The following is a 17,613-nucleotide window of genomic DNA, read 5'->3' on the forward strand; positions in this document are numbered from 1 at the left end:
CACAGCTGTATCATGTTCTTCCTTTCCCTGCAGGGGAGGAGTCACCTGAACCATGAGAAGGAGATGTTTGCCCAGGACCATCCTGAAGTGAACTCCCTGGAGGAGGTGGTGAGGCTGGTGAAGCCCACGGCCATCATAGGTAGGAGGAGGGGGCGACCCAGTGCCCAGCCCAGCTAATCCTCTTGACTTGCAGGTGAAGACTGAGGCTCAGCGAGGAGGCATAAGCAACCCTTGGAAACACAGCTCTTTCCCCTCATTTCCAATTCAATGCTACAAACTTTTATTGAGTTATTACTGTATAAGAACCGTAGAACTAAGGCACCAAGCTGGGCTGTGTGATGCAGAATTATACAGTAAAGTGGAAAAGCACAGGCTGGACTCTCTAACCAGGATGACATGAGCACTCCTCCCCCAAGGAGGGGACCCTGGCATCACTCCCTGTCCTGCGGGAGCAGTCCACTCTAAAGGACAGTGGCCAGGCATGCTTCACAGGTGCATCTTAACTGGGCTGGGGCCTGAAGTGGACCAGTGGAATTAACAGGGGGTCTCAGCCAACTCAAGCAGGGAGACCCTTTTCTCCTGTCCTCCCTCATCCCTATGGCGGATGCCATCCTCAAGACTCCTGAGTTTTCCGTGTTGTACCTAATTCCACCACCACCACCACCAGGAGAGGAATGGGGTGTATATAAAGAGTAGGCACCCCACTACCTCCCCCTTTTCCCCGTAGGTGTTGCCGCCATCGCAGGAGCCTTCACGGAGCAGATTCTGAGGGACATGGCCTCCTTCCACGAGCGCCCCATCATCTTTGCCCTGAGCAACCCCACCAGCAAGGCCGAGTGCACGGCTGAGAAGTGCTACCGGGTCACCGAGGTCAGCGGGGAGTCCTTCGTTCCCCGGGCTGAGAGGACATAGTAACAGTAACCGTGAGCAACCCTACGAGGGTGAAAAAAATCCCCACATTGCTGATAAGCAAACTGAGTTTCAGAAAGATGAAGTAACTTGCCCAAGGTCACAGAGCTAAAAAGGAGTAGAGCTGGCCCTCAAACCCAGGTCCAGCTCCAAAGCCCAGGCTCTTACCAGTAGGCTTTACTGCTCAGGGTTCCCCTAACATAGAGCTCTGACCAGAACTCGAGGCGCTTGTGGACTCTAGGCCGTTTGCATACCTGGCCTGCCCCTCCGGGGAGGTGACAGGTTAAAAGCTACACCCTCCCCGTTCCGTGGTTTTGTGGCTGCCAGGTAACTCAGTGGGGGCTGAGCTTTCTGGTCGGATGAACAGGTGTGCTTTCAGCACCTGCAACGTCCTCAGCACCATGCTGAGCATTTAGCAGAAGACGAGGAGGGGGTCAACTCGCGGGAGATAAGGCTGGGCCACCACGACCCCTGAAACCTAGCTCCAAGCTCCGTCTCTGGTTTTCTTCCTGCCCCCAGGGCCGAGGGATCTTTGCCAGTGGAAGTCCCTTTAAAGGCGTGACTCTGGAAGATGGCAGGACCTTCATTCCCGGGCAGGGAAACAACGCCTACGTGTTCCCTGGAGTGGCGCTGGGAGTCATCGCAGGCGGGATCCGACACATCCCAGACGGGCTCTTCCTCCTGACAGCAGAGGTATTGCCGTCCCCGCTGCCCCGAATACACCCCAGAGGGCCTGTGAGCGCCACCAGCTCCTACACCGGGTCCCCAAAGATTCCTTCTCTTGTTTCTTCTACCTACCTGCCCCAATCCTTCAGTGGTTCCCCAGAGTGCTTGAATGTCAAGCTTCTCTCAAGATCGCCTGGAGGCTTGAACTTCTCTGAAAACACACACAGGCTTTTTAAGGCAGGGGTGGTCGGGGAAGGAATAGTCAGTGGGAGGGGTGTTGGCAGGAGGCGCTGGCAGTGAGGGAACATACCTTGTACTGCACCCTGCCTCCCAGCAGAACCCGTATGCATGCCAAGAATGGAGATGCCATCAAAACCACCTGAAACCGTGGGCTCACCGACCATGACAAGCAATAGATTCTTCCAGCCATGGGTCTTGGCCACGTTACTGGGTAACTGGTAGCAAAATAAGCCCCACTAGGGCAGATTTCTGTAAGGAAGGGAATGGGTTGCACATCAGGTTTGCCTGCTCTGAGTACCCATGTCTTGAGCACAGATAGGGGGATGTGGGTGTGCACCTGCTCCAGGTATCTTATCAGGAAAGCTCCCACAAGGGTTCTTTACTGGGCATGATGAATTGAAAACAAGGAAAGAATTTGTTAAGGATGACAGCCCACATTCATAATAATGGTTGTTAATAACAACAGTTACAGTGGCTGCCATTTAACAAGCGCTTACCAAGTGCCAGGCACTTCACATTTATCTTCACTCTGAGGAACCCAGGTGTAGAAATGTTTCCGTTGAGAAGTTAAGCTAATCAAAACTATAAACAAATATTAAACATATTTATCCCCAATGGGCTCCAAAGGCTCTACTGTGATTTCTGACATGTGTCTGCATTTCCCCCTCACCACGGCACTGGTGAGAGCCCCAAACCAGTAAAGCCGCAAGAAGGGCTTCCACGCAGCCGTACCCAGCCCTGCTTCTGTGAGTCCCACAAGGAACTAACTGCCTCATGCACCTACTTCCTTCTTCCTATGTCTGCTGAAGTTTTGTCAGCCTCCCCCAAGCCTTGTGCACACCAGCTCTGGCTTCATGCTGTAGTTCTCTGTCCCTCTTGCTTGAGTATTCTGTGTTTGATTGGTGGTGGTGTTGTCCTGTGGCCATGGGCGGAGCTGTCTGAAACCCCCATTGGATGGGAAGAGTCACTTCCTGCTTGGAGTTGACCTGAAAGCAAATTCCCCTGTTGTGCAGAAACAAGGTTGCTAAAGCCTTCCTGTGCAGCCCCCAGAAACATCTGCACGACCCACAGCCTCTGCTATGGGACATTTCAGCTCCATCTTTTCATGAACCGTGTCCATGAATTAAACAGGAACCTCTCCTCAAGCTACTTCTCAGTCACTTGCTCTGAGCAGCATAAGGCCCCTCCCCTCCAGGAGCTGACAGTCTGGTCTTCAAAGGCCTGACAGGTTATATTTCTGAACAGGGTGTTTGGTTTGGTTTGGTTTGGCTGTTTTTTGTTTTTTTATTTATTTTTGGCTGCGTCGGGTCTTAGCTGTGGTGCGCGGGCTCTGCATTGTGGTGCACGGGCTTCTCTCTAGTTGTGGCGTGCAGGTTTTCTCTCTCTAATTGTGGCGCGTGGGCTCTGTAGTTGGTGGCACGCGGGCTCTAGTCGAGGCACGCAAGCTCGGTAGTTGTGGCACGCGGGCTTAGTTGTCCCGGGGCATGTGGGATCTTAGTTCCCTGACCAGGAATCGAACCTGCGTCCCCTGCATTGGAAGGCGGATTCTTTACCACTGGACCACCAGGGAAGTCCCTGAAAAGGGTGTTTTTAAATTAAGATAATTTAAGTTGAAACTGATTTTCCTATGGAAAAAGTAATATAAGTTTTAGGAGATGTACATGCACTATCTCATTTCACCTTGACAACCCTGTAAAATATAGTGATCATCCCTATGTTACAGACAAGGAAACTGAGGCACAGAGAGTTTAAGTTATTTGCCCAAGGTCACCCGGCTTGTGAGGGATGCGCCAGGATGGCCCCAGGCCATTTGACTCAGAGACACAGCAGAGCATTAGCAGTGCCCAGCGTCTCAGAAGTGACCACACATACCATAACTCGTCACTCTGCAGGAGAGCCTTTCTAGCTGCAGATCTAGCCATGGAAATTCTGCTTCCCTCTAGTCAATTCACCTTCTATACCTCCACAAAGAGAATCCCTTAAAGCCCAGAACAGGCCATCTCTCTCCTAATTTCAGACCTTTTATGGCTCGTTGGTGCTCCCAGGAAAGGCCAAACTCCTTCACATGGTTTCCATACAAGGCACTTCATCCAGGGCCCTCCTTTCCTCTCCAGCCTTTTAGCCTCCCCCTGCCGTCAACCTATCCCACCTTCTTTTTACAGTCATGCTCTCTCTTCCCTCTAAGAATCTGCATGTAATATTCCTTCTCCTCTCATCAAGTAATTCACACTTTGTCCTTCAGGTCGTAGCTTCTGTCTTTTCTTCTGGGAAGCCTTTCCTGTACATGGCAGACTGGGCCCTGCCTTCCTCTGTGCCCATATGTCCCCTCTCCTCGAAATCACTATAATCGTTACTATTCTTTGTTCATTGTCCACTGACACCAGTCTCCAGGAAGGAAAAGACTGTGGCTTCTCCACCATGGCTCTTCAGCACCTAGCACAGAGCCCGGCATATCGCAGAGCTCAGTGGATGTCTGACTGAATGAACAGAAAGGAGAGAGAGGAATTTGAGAACGGGGTAGCAGAGGGGGGAGCCCAGGTTCCTAATGTCTGCCAAACTCTGAGGCGAGACCAGCTCCTTTCCCTGTCCGTCCCGGGACACAGAGCTCTCAGAGGGCACTGTGGCTTTTCCCAGATTTCAATTTGACACGAGAAGATTGGGTGGGAGTGCATTCCGAGCCCCGTTAAAGAGGCCGTTCTGCAAGGCTGGCTGAGCACCAGTGCCTGAGGCTGCAGGATGAGGCTGGCTGCGGAGAGCTGGCCCTTAGAGACGAGCTCTGAAGCAGGGAGGGAAGCTGTAGGAGAGGCTGTTCCCGGGCTGAAAGTGCTGTTAGGGCATTTATTCAGGTACCGCATAAGGCCCATTCGTGGTGTCACTGGAGAAGCAGCCTTTCTTTCCTCACTGCGGCCAGGGCCGGAAAGGAGAGCCCAAGGAGCCCTGAATACAGAGACACAAGATGGCCTAGGGGGACAGCCAGGATGCTCCCAAGCATGTGGGAGAGGCTGGAACCCGGGAAGCGAGGGACTCAGGGATCCCTATACAACAGGCTAGGTCAGCCGGGGCGGGGGAGACCCCAGAGTCTGCTTTGCAAGTCACAGGTTTATTCATCTTGGCCTTAGTGATTTTCCTTTAGAATTCAGACAACTTCATGTTGTTTTAAGCCTCGGCCAGTCTCACGGGACAGAAAGGATGAGTCCTTGCTTAAGCCCAAGCATTAAGCGCCCCTGGGGCCACAAGGTGGCAGAGACAGGAGTAGAAACTGCACTTATGGGCCACGTATGAGGGGCGAGGTGAGTTTCTGGTGCACTGGGTTGGGCTTGTTCCGGGAAGGCAGAAACTCAGCTTGTTCCTCTCTGTCCTCTCTCCCCAGCAAATCGCCCAAGAGGTCTCTGAGCAGCATCTGTCACAGGGGAGACTGTACCCCCCACTCAGCACCATCCGAGACGTGTCTCTGAGAATCGCCATCAAAGTAAGGGACGTCTTACCCCCTTACTATGGGGAGTGGGGCTCATCAGCTTTCTCTCTGTGACTTTAGGAGGACGAAGAGGGTGGCAGCTACGGAGACAGGCTGAGCTCCCTGGGCTGCACTGCATGCACCCCCGAGGCTGGGTGACACTCTTGCCTGTAGCTCGAGCCCCACCTCAACCCCACTCAGGGCAGTTCTGGGAAAGCTCCTGGATTTCCCCTCAAACACCAGACAGAAAGGTCACCAAAGGCCCTAGTTTTGTGGACCAGAATGCGGGTGGAATTTAAAAATGAATCATAAGTGCCCATTTACACAGAAAGGTCAACTTGTATAGCATCATGGAAAGAGCTCAGGCTGCGGGGTCCTAGCTCTGCCAATCAGCGGCAGAGTCGCCTGAGCCCAGTCACTTCACTTCCCTGAGCCTCAACAGTTTCCTTCTTCTGCAAAGAAGCCAGTAATTCCTCTCTCCCAGAGTTTTGGAGGACATTAAAAGAGAACAGTGGAAAAGCTCTACACTCGGCACCTTTCTGGCCAGAGGAGAGGCTCATGCCTCCCCTTTCTCTCAGAATGGCTGGGCCATGGGTGATCAAGTTCAGGGGATATTCTACGTAAAAATGTCACCCAATAGACGATGCAGAGATGATGGGTTTTCAAAGAACCAGAACATGGGGCAGTAAAGACTGGCCTGACATTGATAATTGTTCATCTGGATGATGAATTCATGAGGGTTTATTATACTGTTATTTCTATTAACATATATTTTACATTTTCTATACGTTTGAAGAATAATTTCAGAAAACGCACTGCACAAGAGCATGCACTGCCCATGAGCTGTCCGGTGCAGGATCCGGAATCAGCCCTCAGGACCAGCAGCGCAGCTTAGGGTCCACGTCCACCCTATCCAGTTCCTTCCTTTTGGGGATATTTAGATTCATGCTCTTCTGAAGCCGAATCTAATACCCAGAGAACAATGTCCAATTCAAGCCATGTTTAAGACAGAAAAAAATATCAGATACTGAACACTTATACCTGCTACCTAATTTTATCCTCACACCATGCCAGAGAAAGCTCTCATGACCCCCACTTTACAGATGAGGAAACTGAGGCTCAGCAAGGATGATGTCACTGCTGAGGACCCACAGGCAGTTGGAAGCAGAGGCAGACTTTGAGGCCTCTTGACCCTGGCCCAGTGTCTGTTCCACGGTGTCACAGCTTCCTTACTAGGCAGAAAGCTGAAGATCCTTCCTCTCCAGTGGCTTCCTGGGCCTCAGCTCATGAGAGGAGCACATCTGCTGCTTCAGGGTATATTCCCCTTCCACAAGCTCCCAAGCAAGGGCCTTTAGACAGGTTCCTCCTTAGATCCAGTTCCTCAGTCAAACGTGTTTTTCCCTAGGTCCTCGACTTCGCCTACAAACACAACCTGGCCTCCTACTACCCAGAGCCCAAGGACAAGGAGGCTTTTGTAAGATCCCTGGTCTATACTCCAGACTATGACTCCTTTACGCTGGACAGCTACACTTGGCCCAAGGAAGCCATGAATGTTCAGAATGTCTGATGCAATCTCAGAGGCTGGTGTGGGGCTGAATGAAGCCCAGAGTAACACTGACAATATAAATGGGTTCCAAAATGGCCATCCTTGTCATTGTGTTTTTCCTTTGAACTTTCTGGTGTGAGGAGAGATGCCCAGGCATATGGTGAATGAGAGCCTTGTCCCTGAAGGCCTTGAGTTCACTTTTCTGTAACCCTCCTCAGGCTTCCTTCCCAAGAATTTCTTCATCTGTGAATTGCCAACTATTGGCTAGACTCTGTGGAAATCTAGAGTCCTGCCTGGAACTCTGCCTTTACAGGGTCCAGGGTCTAGTAGAGGAGATGAGATATGCACACAATTCATTTTGCCACAAGGGAGAAAGTAGTAAGTCCATGGAAGAACTGCAGAAAAAGGTCAAGGGTACTCAGAGAAGGGAGAGGATACTTCCTATGAGGACATAAAAGAAGGCTTCTTGGGGGGCAGTGTTTGCAGTGAGTCCAAGAGTGAAGGATGGGTAGGTTTAATGGAGAAATGAGGAATGTAAGGGCAGCCACTGGCCAGAAAGCATGGCCCACCCATCAAGGAGTTCAGTCCCTGTTGGAGGAATACACACCCTTTAAGACTCAGGTGGGCGTAAGGGCTGAGTGGCTGGAGGCAACTCACAAGTCAGAAAGGGTCGCTGCCCTGTGGGCTGTTGAGTGTTAGGCATTCCTTTGTGGTCATTACTAAAAGGAAAACCAGAGAAGCATGGGTGGAGAGTGTCAGCAAACCCAGAGGAAAGAGGAAGAGAGGCTGTGACAGGAAGAGCAACCTGGGGAGTTCTAGGGAAGACTTGATTTCATGTTCCTGGCTCTAGAACACTCTCTCTCTTCCACCCTTCACTCTCTGAAGTAATTCAGCAAACTGGAGCAGTTTTCTTACAGAATGATGTCAGTCTGTCCTGAGTGTTTCTTAGACCAAGTTCAGTCGTAGCCTTCACCTCCCTCATGTCCAGCGAGCCCACACCATGGGGCTGGGGAGGGGGGAGATGAGCCTGCAGCCCTCACAATCAAAGACCCTGCTAAATTGCTAACATCTGCTGGCATGGCAGCATCCAGCCTCTAATTTCATTGTATAACACAGGAAACAACAATCCATGCCCAGAGACCTACCACTGCCCACCCCTGCTGCCAGCTCAGCCTCAGGTTCCGCACTGCCCACAATGAATAGGTCCTATACGACCACCTCAGTGACAGGCTAGGTGGATGACTGGGATCCTAGAAGAGTAATTAGCAGAGACATCAGTCACCCCTTGCCTAGGTCTTATTCTTCCAACATCTGCTTCCTTGGTGCTGGTGCTCAGCCAAGAATATCCTGAGGAAGCATCCCTGTTCTGTAAATCCGTGGACTCACGGATAATGAGAACCTCTTCAGAAGAGGGCTTGAAGGGTGAAGCTGGAATCTGAACACCAGGGAGCCTTTTACATGATCTTTTCTACGTCCTGTCCCACAACTTCCTCTGTACCCTAACTACACCTCCTTTATACTCAATGTAACAGAAAAGAAAAATAGTAGAGAAAATTAGTGAAACCAAAACAGGTTGATGAGATCAACTGAATTAACCAGCTTTATCTATACTGACAAAGACAAAAAGAAAGAAGATAAAAATTACATTTCCTTTGTTCCAAGCGCAATGAACATCTTGCTGGCACTTACACAGGCCCTTACACATGCTTGGTCTCTACCTGGAAAGCCCTTCCCTCTGCTTCTCTGCTCTTTACCAATTAAATTTCAGTTCACCCCAGCTTTCTGCCTGGAGACATCATTCATCATTGGAGTTCAAATGCACTTGGCTCCAGGAAGTCTTCTTGGACAGAGTTAATAATTAAATTAGAAACCAACAACAGTAAAAGAAAATGGGAAATTTCCAACTCTTTGGAAATTAAACAATATATTTCTAAGTAAGTCACAGTTCAAAGAAGAAATCACAAGATAAATTATATATGTTGAGTTGAATAAAGAAAAATCAAAATTAATGAGTTGTAGCTAAAGTAGTGCTTAGAGGGAAATTTTATAGCTTTAAATGCCAATATCAGGGGGGAAAAAGAATAAAAGGTCTCAAGGCAATAACATAAACTTTCTCCTTAAGAAACTAGGAAAGAAAACTAAAAATAGAATTACCATATGACCCAGCAATCCCACTACTGGGCATATACCCAGAGAAAACCATAATTCAAAAAGACACATGCACCCCAATGTTCACTGCAGCACTATTTACAATAGCCAGGTCATGGAAGCAACCTAAATGCCCATTGACTGATGAATGGATAAAGAAGATGTGGTACATATATACAATGGAATATTACTCAGCCATAAAAAAGGAACGAAACTGGGTCATTTGTAGAGATGTGGATGGACCTAGAGACTGTCATACAGAGTGAAGTAAGTCAGAAAGAGCAAAATAAATATTGTATATTAATGCATATATGTGGAATCTAGAAAAATGGTACAGATGAACTGGTTTGCAAGGCAGAAATACAGACACAGATGTAGAGAACGAACGTATGGACACCAAGGGGGGAAAGCGGGGGGTGGAGGGTGGTGGGATGAATTGGGAGATTGGGATTGACATATATACACTAATATGTATAAAATAGATAACTAATAAGAGCCTGCTGTATAAAAAAGTAATAAAATTCAAAAAAAGAAGAAACTAGGAAAGGAAAGCAAACAAAATTCAAAGTAAGCAAAGATTAGAGTAGAATTCAATAGACCTATAACATATAAAGAAATTGAATTAGTAATTAAAAATCTTCCCACTAAGAAAAGCCCAGGCCCAGAATTCTTCATGGGTGAATTTTATCAAATATTTAAAGTATAAATAATACCAATCCTTCACAAACTCTTTCAGAAAATAGAGGAGGGAACACTTCCAAAATCATTCCATGATACTGGTATTACCCTGATATCAAAACCAGATTAAAAAAACAACACAAGAAAACTATAGACCAATATCCTTCATGAATATAGATGCAAAATTCTAAACAAAATATTAGCGAGCCAAATCCATCAACATAAAAGAATTAAACACAATGAACAAGTGGAATTTATCCCAGGAATGCAAGGTTGTTTCAACATTTAAAAATTGATCATCGTAGTACCTGATATTACTAAAATGAAGGACACAAACCACAGGATCAATGGATGTGGAAAAAGCATTTTAAAATATCCAGCACCCATTTGTGATAAAACTTTCAACAAACTAAGAATAGAAGAGAATGTCCTCAACCTGATGAAGAACCAACAGCTAACATCATACTTAATGGTGAAAGAATGAATACTTTCTCCCTAAGATCTGGAAGTTGTTTTCACCACTCCTGGTCAACATGGAGGGTCTAGCCAGTTCAATAAAGAAAGAAAAGTAAAGTAAAGGCATCCAGACTTGGGGGGACAAAAAGAGTAAAACTGCCTTTAGTCACAGAAGACATAATCCTGTAAGCAGAAAATGCCAAAGAATAGAATAACACTTGCACTGCTCTCACTCTCACCCTCCCTCCCTATCTCTCTTTCTCTCTCTCCTAACAAATGAGTTTAGAAAGGTCATAGAAAGTAAGGTAAATATACAAAAATCAGTTGTATTTCTATAGACTAGCAAGCAGCAAACGATCTAGAAATAAAATTAAGAAAACATTCCATTCACAATAGCATCAAAAAGAAAAAATAAGCAATTCAAGAGGTGCAAGTCTTGTACAATGAAAACTGCAAATCATTGATGATAGAAACTAAAGATTTAAACACATGGAGAGGGCTTCCCTGGTGGCGCAGTGGTTGAGAGTCTGCCTGCCGATGCAGGGGACACGGGTTCGAGCCCTGGTCTGGGAAGGTCCCACATGCCGCGGAGCGGCTGGGCCCGTGAGCCACAGCTGCTGAGCCTGCGCGTCTGGAGCCTGTGCTCCGCAACAGGGGAGGCCGCGATGGTGAGAGGCCCGCGCAGCGCGATGAGGAGTGGTCCCCGCTTGCCGCAACTGGAGAGAGCCCTCGCACAGAAACGAAGACCCAACACAGCAATCAATCAATCAATAAATCAATCAATAAATAAGAACGTGAATTTCTAAAAAAAAAAAAAAAACACATGGAGAAATGTTCCATGTTCATGGACTTGAAGACTCAATATTGTCAAGGCGGCAGTTCTCTCCAAATTATCTATAAATTCAACACTATACCTATCAAAATCCCTGCAGGCTTTTTTTTTTTTTTGTAGAAATTGACAGGATGATCCTAAAATTTATATGTAAATGCAAGGGACTTAGAATAGCCAAAATTTTTGAAAAAGAATGAAGTACATGATCCAATTTCAAAGCTTACTATAAAGCTACAATGATCAAGATAGTGTGCTCATATAGATCAATGGAACAGAGTTGAGAATTCACAAATAAGTCCTTATATTCATGGTAAATTGATCTTTCAACTACCAAGATAATTCAGTGGAGGAAAGAATTGTCTTTTGAACAAACGATGCTGGGACAACTGGATATCCACATGCAAAAAAAAAAATATATATATATATATAGACATTTACCTCACACCATATACAAAAATTAACTCAAAATGGACCACAGATCTAAATGTAAGAGCTAAAACTATACAATTTCTAGGAGAAAATATAGCAGAAAAATCTTTGTGACTGATTGAGGAGAGTTCTTAGATACAATTTAAAAGCGTGATTCATAAAAGAGAAAATTGATAAATTGTACTTCACCAAATTTTTCAACTTTTGCACTTGAAACACACCAATAAGGAAAAAAATGACAAGTAACAGACTGAGAGAAAGTATTTGCAAATTATATATCTGATAAAGGCATTGAATCCAGAATATATAAAGAACTTTTACAATTCAGTAAGATGACAAAAAAAGCCAACTGAAAAAATGGGTAAAATATTTGAATCGACATAGTACTAACAAAGATATGTGAGAGAATGTACACTAAAAGATGTTTAACAACATTAGTTGTATTAAAATTAAAACTACAATGGGATAGCACTCCCCACTCACCAGAATCGCTGTAATAAAAAAGACAGACAGTAAGTGTTGGAGAGAATTAAAACCTCTTCTAGCAGGGCTTTGTCTCCTAAGCACTATGAGGTTAAGGGAAATTTCCCTCTGTCTTTTAAAAGTCTTCATTCTAACTCCCCAGCCTCTCGTACATAGTCCCAGAACTCAGCAAGTGTCATTTAGTATAGTGGATGCTGTGGTTGTACCACCCAGATCCCTCTAAAGGTCTGAAACACTTATTCAGGGCCAGCTGCCAGTAGTATTATCAGCTGAAGGCTCACAGTTGCATACCCCACTGGGAGTTGCAGTTGACTGAAGGAAGATGCTTCATCCAAGGTTATGCCCTCATCCCCAGGGACAGCCTGTATCCAATGACTGGTTGATTCAAGTCCAAAGGTCCAACCCCCTTGCCACAATTGCAGACATCTCTAAATGGCCATCCCAGCTTCAGAGCTCCCTGGGAGATTGGCTAAGGTCACTGTTGAAACTGTATGTATCACCATTCAAATTCTGCAGCATCCTGGTTCTCTTGCTCCCTCTCAAGTGTTGTTGAGATGACTCCCCAGTAAGCTTCCAAAGGCAAATCTCAGATTCAGTACCTGTTTCCTGAGGAACTCAACTTGCAACATGAAACTAGCCAAGCTTCTCAATTTTCCAATCTGTTGCACCAGCCTCACATGACCATCTAAAGCCTTGCTGGGTTTCTCTTTCCCTCACTAGAGACCCTCTGCAAGAACAAAGCCAGATCCTTAGTCTATGTCCAGAATCAGTAAATACCCCCAGCAAACAAAAAGGCCACTCACCTCAGGAGAGCTCCTTCCTCTCTGGAATTCCTATTCATCTAGTCCTTGCTGCTTTCACAGCTCTCATATGTCTTTAAACATATGATTTTTGTAATTTATCCATATTTTTCTGGATGTTGCAGGGAGGGTGTTGGGCTGCCATGACCTACTACATCCTATCTAGAAGTGGAAGTCTCTAGACACAGATTTTCAAAATTCCAAATGATACTACTAACTTTTTTTCCCTAACTTAATTGTAGTCAGAAAACTTACTTGTGTTATTCAAATATTTTAGAATTTTGATGAAATGATTTATGATCTAATATATAGTCAAATTTAATAAAATATTTCATGTACTCTTAAAAAATATGGATTCTCACTGTTGGATACAATGCCCTCTTATGTTCATGGGATCAAACTTGTTAATTGTTTTGTTCAAATCTATAGCCATACTGATTTTTGTCTACTTGATCTGTTTCTGGAAGAAAAATAGTAAAACTTATCACTATGGTAAACTTGTCAATTTTCCTTGTAGTTCTCTCCATATTTGCTTTATGGCTTTTGAACCAATGTTATTTGATACATAAAATTTAGAATTGTTATAACTTCCTGGTGAATTGAAACTTTTGAAACTTTAAGTAATGATTTTCTTTATCTCTAGTAACGCCTTTGCTTCTACTTTTACTAATATTAACACAGCTATACCATCTTGCTTAGTTTGTCTCTGTCTCTCTCCTATAATTCATTATTTAGATGTTTAAGTTCTTGTACTAGTTGGAGAATGGTGAATACTGACAAATTATTTCTCCCAGAGAACTACATTCCCAGACACTATGAATATATGGTTGAACTAACACAAAATACATACCACCATTTTATCAATTACATAATAAAACAAAGTATCAAATATCCAACTATTAAGTTACACAGTTCAAAATCATATAAAATATTAGATGTCTGATCAGTTCATTAGTAGAAATCCTCTTCTGTTTTGGTTGGAAAGACAAAGAAAAAAATATCACACTTAAAACAAAAATAACAGTAACTTCCAATACGTATGGCGAAGAATTATAAGAAATTCAGAAATTTTTGAAATGTTTTTGCTACAAAGTATCTTTACCTTTAAAGTTTACTAAATAAAAGGACCTATTCTATACATCCTGCACAAGACAAAGAGAACATGGAATTTCTAGTATGGAATCCTAAAAATATTCCATAGCCTCTTTCCATTCTGTCTTCAGGCCCTCCCCTCTAAAACTGCATCCCAAGTGTAAACAAAGTAACTGTTAGGCTTTTTTGTCTGAAGATGTTAAACACATATGCTTCTGTATGATGTATATTTTACATGAACTTTCAACCAGAGATGTGTGATTTTTTTCAAACTGGAGGTTTTCATAACAGCACAAAATGAGATTTATAGAAAGACATTAAATAATCACCATAAGTCTTGGTAAGAATTCAACAAAATCACTTGTTACGCAAACCTGATGTATACTGGTACACGTGTGGGGTGGTAAACATAAAGGAGCAGACAAATAACCATATAGGTCTTACTTGCAATGTTTGAGATGACTGGAGGAATAAACCACATATGGTTTACAGTGCTGTTCCTAATTCCTAGGATTTTAATTCTGTATGATACTAAAAATATACAAGTATTGTGCTGAGTATTTTGGCACCTAATCTCTCAATTTCTTATATATTGTTTCTGGCATGGGGATAGTAGTAAGCCAAACAGGCTGCAATTCTGTCAAGCTTGTGGCTTTTCAGTATTCCTATGGAAGCTTCATTAGACTTGTCATTCATTAAGCCTATTATGTTGGCTAATATGTACGATAAATTAAGTCCTGTCTCAAGTTTGACTTCCAAGGCAACAGCATGAGGCAGCCAAGTTTTACTGAATGCAACAGTTGTTTCTATGACCACTAGAGCCTTTGAAGCGCAGCCGCATTTTAGAACTGTATTTCTCCAAATACAAAAGTTGCTTACTGTTAAAAGCTCCACGCCGCTTTTGTCTTATAAACTGTACTGCATCTTCATTTTTCATTCCACCTTCAATTAGTGCCAGGGCAACAAGCACTGGAGTTCTCCCAAGACCTGCAACACAGTGAACAGCAATGCAACAACCAGGTTCTTCACGAAATTTAATGTTTAAAAGACTTAACCAGTCATCAACAATCTGGTTAGGGGGTGATGAACCATCATCAAAGGGCCAATCCAGAACCTGGATACCTTCTTTCTCCACAACAGCAGTGTCATTAAGTTGCTTCACATACTCTTACTGTTGTGGTAACTCCGTATTTCTTAAGGTCCTCTATAAATTTGTTTAAGGTTGCACTGGTTGGATTGTGTGTAATAAGAAATCTCATGTTCCTGTACGTGACCTCCACAGGGGCTGGGCGGTTCAGTGGAGCCATGTTAATTTAGTTTTTAAAAAAAACAAACAAAAAAAACTCGATACGGTTACAAAAAAAAAAAAATTAAATTTTTGAATGCAGAAATGATGTAAAGAAACTGAAATCTACTCCAATATGCCCCCACTCGAAATTCTCAATGCTCTGGATATGCAATTGGGAGTAACAGGAAATGAAATGAACCTCCTAACAAGAGGCCATCCTTCAGTTCAGTAATACTGAGTCAATGGAAAGAAAGAGCACAGAGGTTTACCCCATTCAGGTCGTAATTCTTGTAAAATGCTCTGATGATTTCAATCCCACACTTCTGTGTCCAGGATGACCGCGCCTATGGGGGCTTCTTGATGGAGTAGCAATGAATTTCTACAGTTCACTTGTCCTCATTAAAGGTCGTGCTGTGCCTGGCAGTACTCTCCGGGGCCCTTCAGAAACTCCATAAATGCGTGACCAAGAACACCACAGGAAGGAGTTAGTTTACTCATTAAAGACTGTGGCCTAATCATACAGCCGGTTCCGTGGCACAGGCGGCGGTGGCGTCGGCGGCGTCGGCTGCTGAGAAGGTAGCTGTTGTGATCGTCGCGGAGCGGCGGCTGCGGCGTGGCTCCGAGCTCTAGCGAGCGCCGGCCTCGGGAGAGCCAATCCGCGCGTGCCGAAGCTCTCTTGCGTCACAAGCCCTGCCTTTTATAGCCGGCGTGACGTGCGTTCCTCTTTGCCAATCGCGGCGGGGCGGGCCAAGAACCTGAGAGCGAGGGCGTGGGGCCCGCCCCCCGCCCCCCGCCCCCCGCAGACGTCACCACGGCCGCCGCGGGGAGTGAGCTGGTTGGCATAGGGAGAAGGGCTGCAGCTTGAGTCTTCTCGCCTTCCTGCCTCCTGCTGGGGAAGGAAGAGGCTGAGGACGGACTTGAGGATGGGAATGGTGGGGGACAAAGCCTGGAAGAGGCTGAAGAGAGACGGAGGGGGCCAAAACGGGCGGGAAAGGGAAGGTAGTGGAAGAATCCCGCCCATTGACTCTGCTGTGTCTTCCTCCACCGGCTTCATGTTTTAGACGTGTCATATTGCTAGGGTTTTTTTCAATTCGGTCTGACCAACTTTGTCTTTACTGAAGAACTTCATCCATTTACATTATTTTATTACATTATATTGTCTTATTATTTTATATTACAATGTTATTGCTATCTCTGCATCTGTTTTTGCTCATATTTTGTGCTAGTTATCCTATGTCTATATTTCTTTTTTTATCTTTTCCTCCCCTAAATCCATATTTTCCTTCCACTGTTTTGGAAATTTGTAATTGTGGTTAAAACTTCTTAGCAGTTATTATAGTTTAGACACTGTTCTAAATCTAAATAGGTTTACATAATTTCATTTGCTACAACAACCCTATGAATTAGATACTAGTATTATTTCCATTGTTCTGATGAAAAAAACTTTTAAACCCTGGGCACAGAAAAGTTATTTGCCCAAGGTCACATGGCTAGTGATTGGCAGGGCTGAGATTGGAATTCTGGAATTCTGGATCTAGAGTCTCTCTCTAATATGTATGTCTTATTAGATACCCTATTTCTATACTTTCAGTACTTAAATGGCTTAGAAAAATTCAAACATTCAAAATCTTTTCCCGGGACTTCCCTGGTGGTCCAGTGGTTAAGAATCCGCCTCCCAACGCAGAGGACATGGGTTTAATCCCTGGTCGGGGAACTAAGATCCCACGTGCCGTGGGGCAACTAAGCCTGCACACTCTAGAGCCCACGCACCACAACTACTGAGCCCACGTGCTGTGGAGCCCATGCACCAGAACTAGAGAGTCCCACGTGCCACAACTACTGAGCCCGCACACCAGAACTAGAGAGCCCGTGTGCTCTGGGGCAGCTTGCCACAACTAGAGAGAAGCCTACATGCTTCAATGAAGAGCCCACGTGCCACAATGAAGATCCCGCATGCTGCAACTAAGACCTGACGCAGCCAAATAAATTTTTTTAAAAATCTTTTCCCACCTCTTGAAGGAACTCAACATGCTTTAGCTATTAATGTTGTCAAGTATTTTTTAACCCCACAAATTACATTGTTTATAAAAATCAGTGTTTGTTTAAATTTGCCCAATATGTCAGCAATTTCTTTGCTCGCTATTTCTTCTTGCATCTCAACTCTTTCTTCTAAGATTATTCTCCCTTATCTAAGAGCATCTTTTGGAGGTTCCTTTAGTTCCTATTATATGATCCACTTTGATATTTTATATAATCTTGAAAATATGCATTCTCTCACTGTTGAAAAATACATTTTATTGTTGGTAGACGTTTTTGTTTTTTTTTAATAAACTTTTTTTCTAAAATTCTTTTATTTTGCTTTCATTTCTAATAGTTCCACTGAGTACACAATTCTGCATTGACATTTATTTTCTCAGCCCTTTGAAGATATTCCTTGTCTTCAGGTTTCCTTTCTAACAGCTTTAGAATTTTCTAAAATGTCTAGGCTTTGTTTCCTGGCCTATACTTGGCCCATAACAATAAAGCCGTATTTCTTCCTTTTTTCCTCTTCCTTCCTTCTTTACTCTTCTTTCTTCCATCCTTCATTTCTTC

At 44.5% G+C, this 17,613-nt stretch overlaps 1 protein-coding gene and 1 pseudogene across 5 annotated transcripts in view; one reads left to right on the forward strand and one right to left on the reverse strand.

The window, feature by feature from the left end:
- Positions 1-6,912, forward strand: part of ME3 (malic enzyme 3) — a 322,981-nt gene extending 316,069 nt beyond the window's left edge. For all 5 annotated transcript variants that reach the window (XM_061204050.1, XM_061204051.1, XM_061204052.1 and 2 more), the window contains exons 11-15: positions 34-139; positions 728-870; positions 1,429-1,602; positions 5,186-5,284; positions 6,675-6,912. In XM_061204050.1, coding sequence (XP_061060033.1) covers positions 34-139; positions 728-870; positions 1,429-1,602; positions 5,186-5,284; positions 6,675-6,836 — 684 coding nt within the window. In that variant the 3' untranslated portion in view covers positions 6,837-6,912. The remainder of the gene's footprint in view (positions 1-33; positions 140-727; positions 871-1,428; positions 1,603-5,185; positions 5,285-6,674) is intronic.
- A 7,605-nt stretch (positions 6,913-14,517) lies between these two features.
- LOC133100124 (protein tyrosine phosphatase type IVA 1-like) lies at positions 14,518-15,040 on the reverse strand (annotated as a pseudogene).
- Between the last annotated feature and the right edge of the window lie 2,573 nt (positions 15,041-17,613).

This window comes from Eubalaena glacialis, chromosome 10 (assembly GCF_028564815.1).
Source record: "Eubalaena glacialis isolate mEubGla1 chromosome 10, mEubGla1.1.hap2.+ XY, whole genome shotgun sequence".
Lineage (NCBI taxonomy): Eukaryota > Metazoa > Chordata > Mammalia > Artiodactyla > Balaenidae > Eubalaena > Eubalaena glacialis.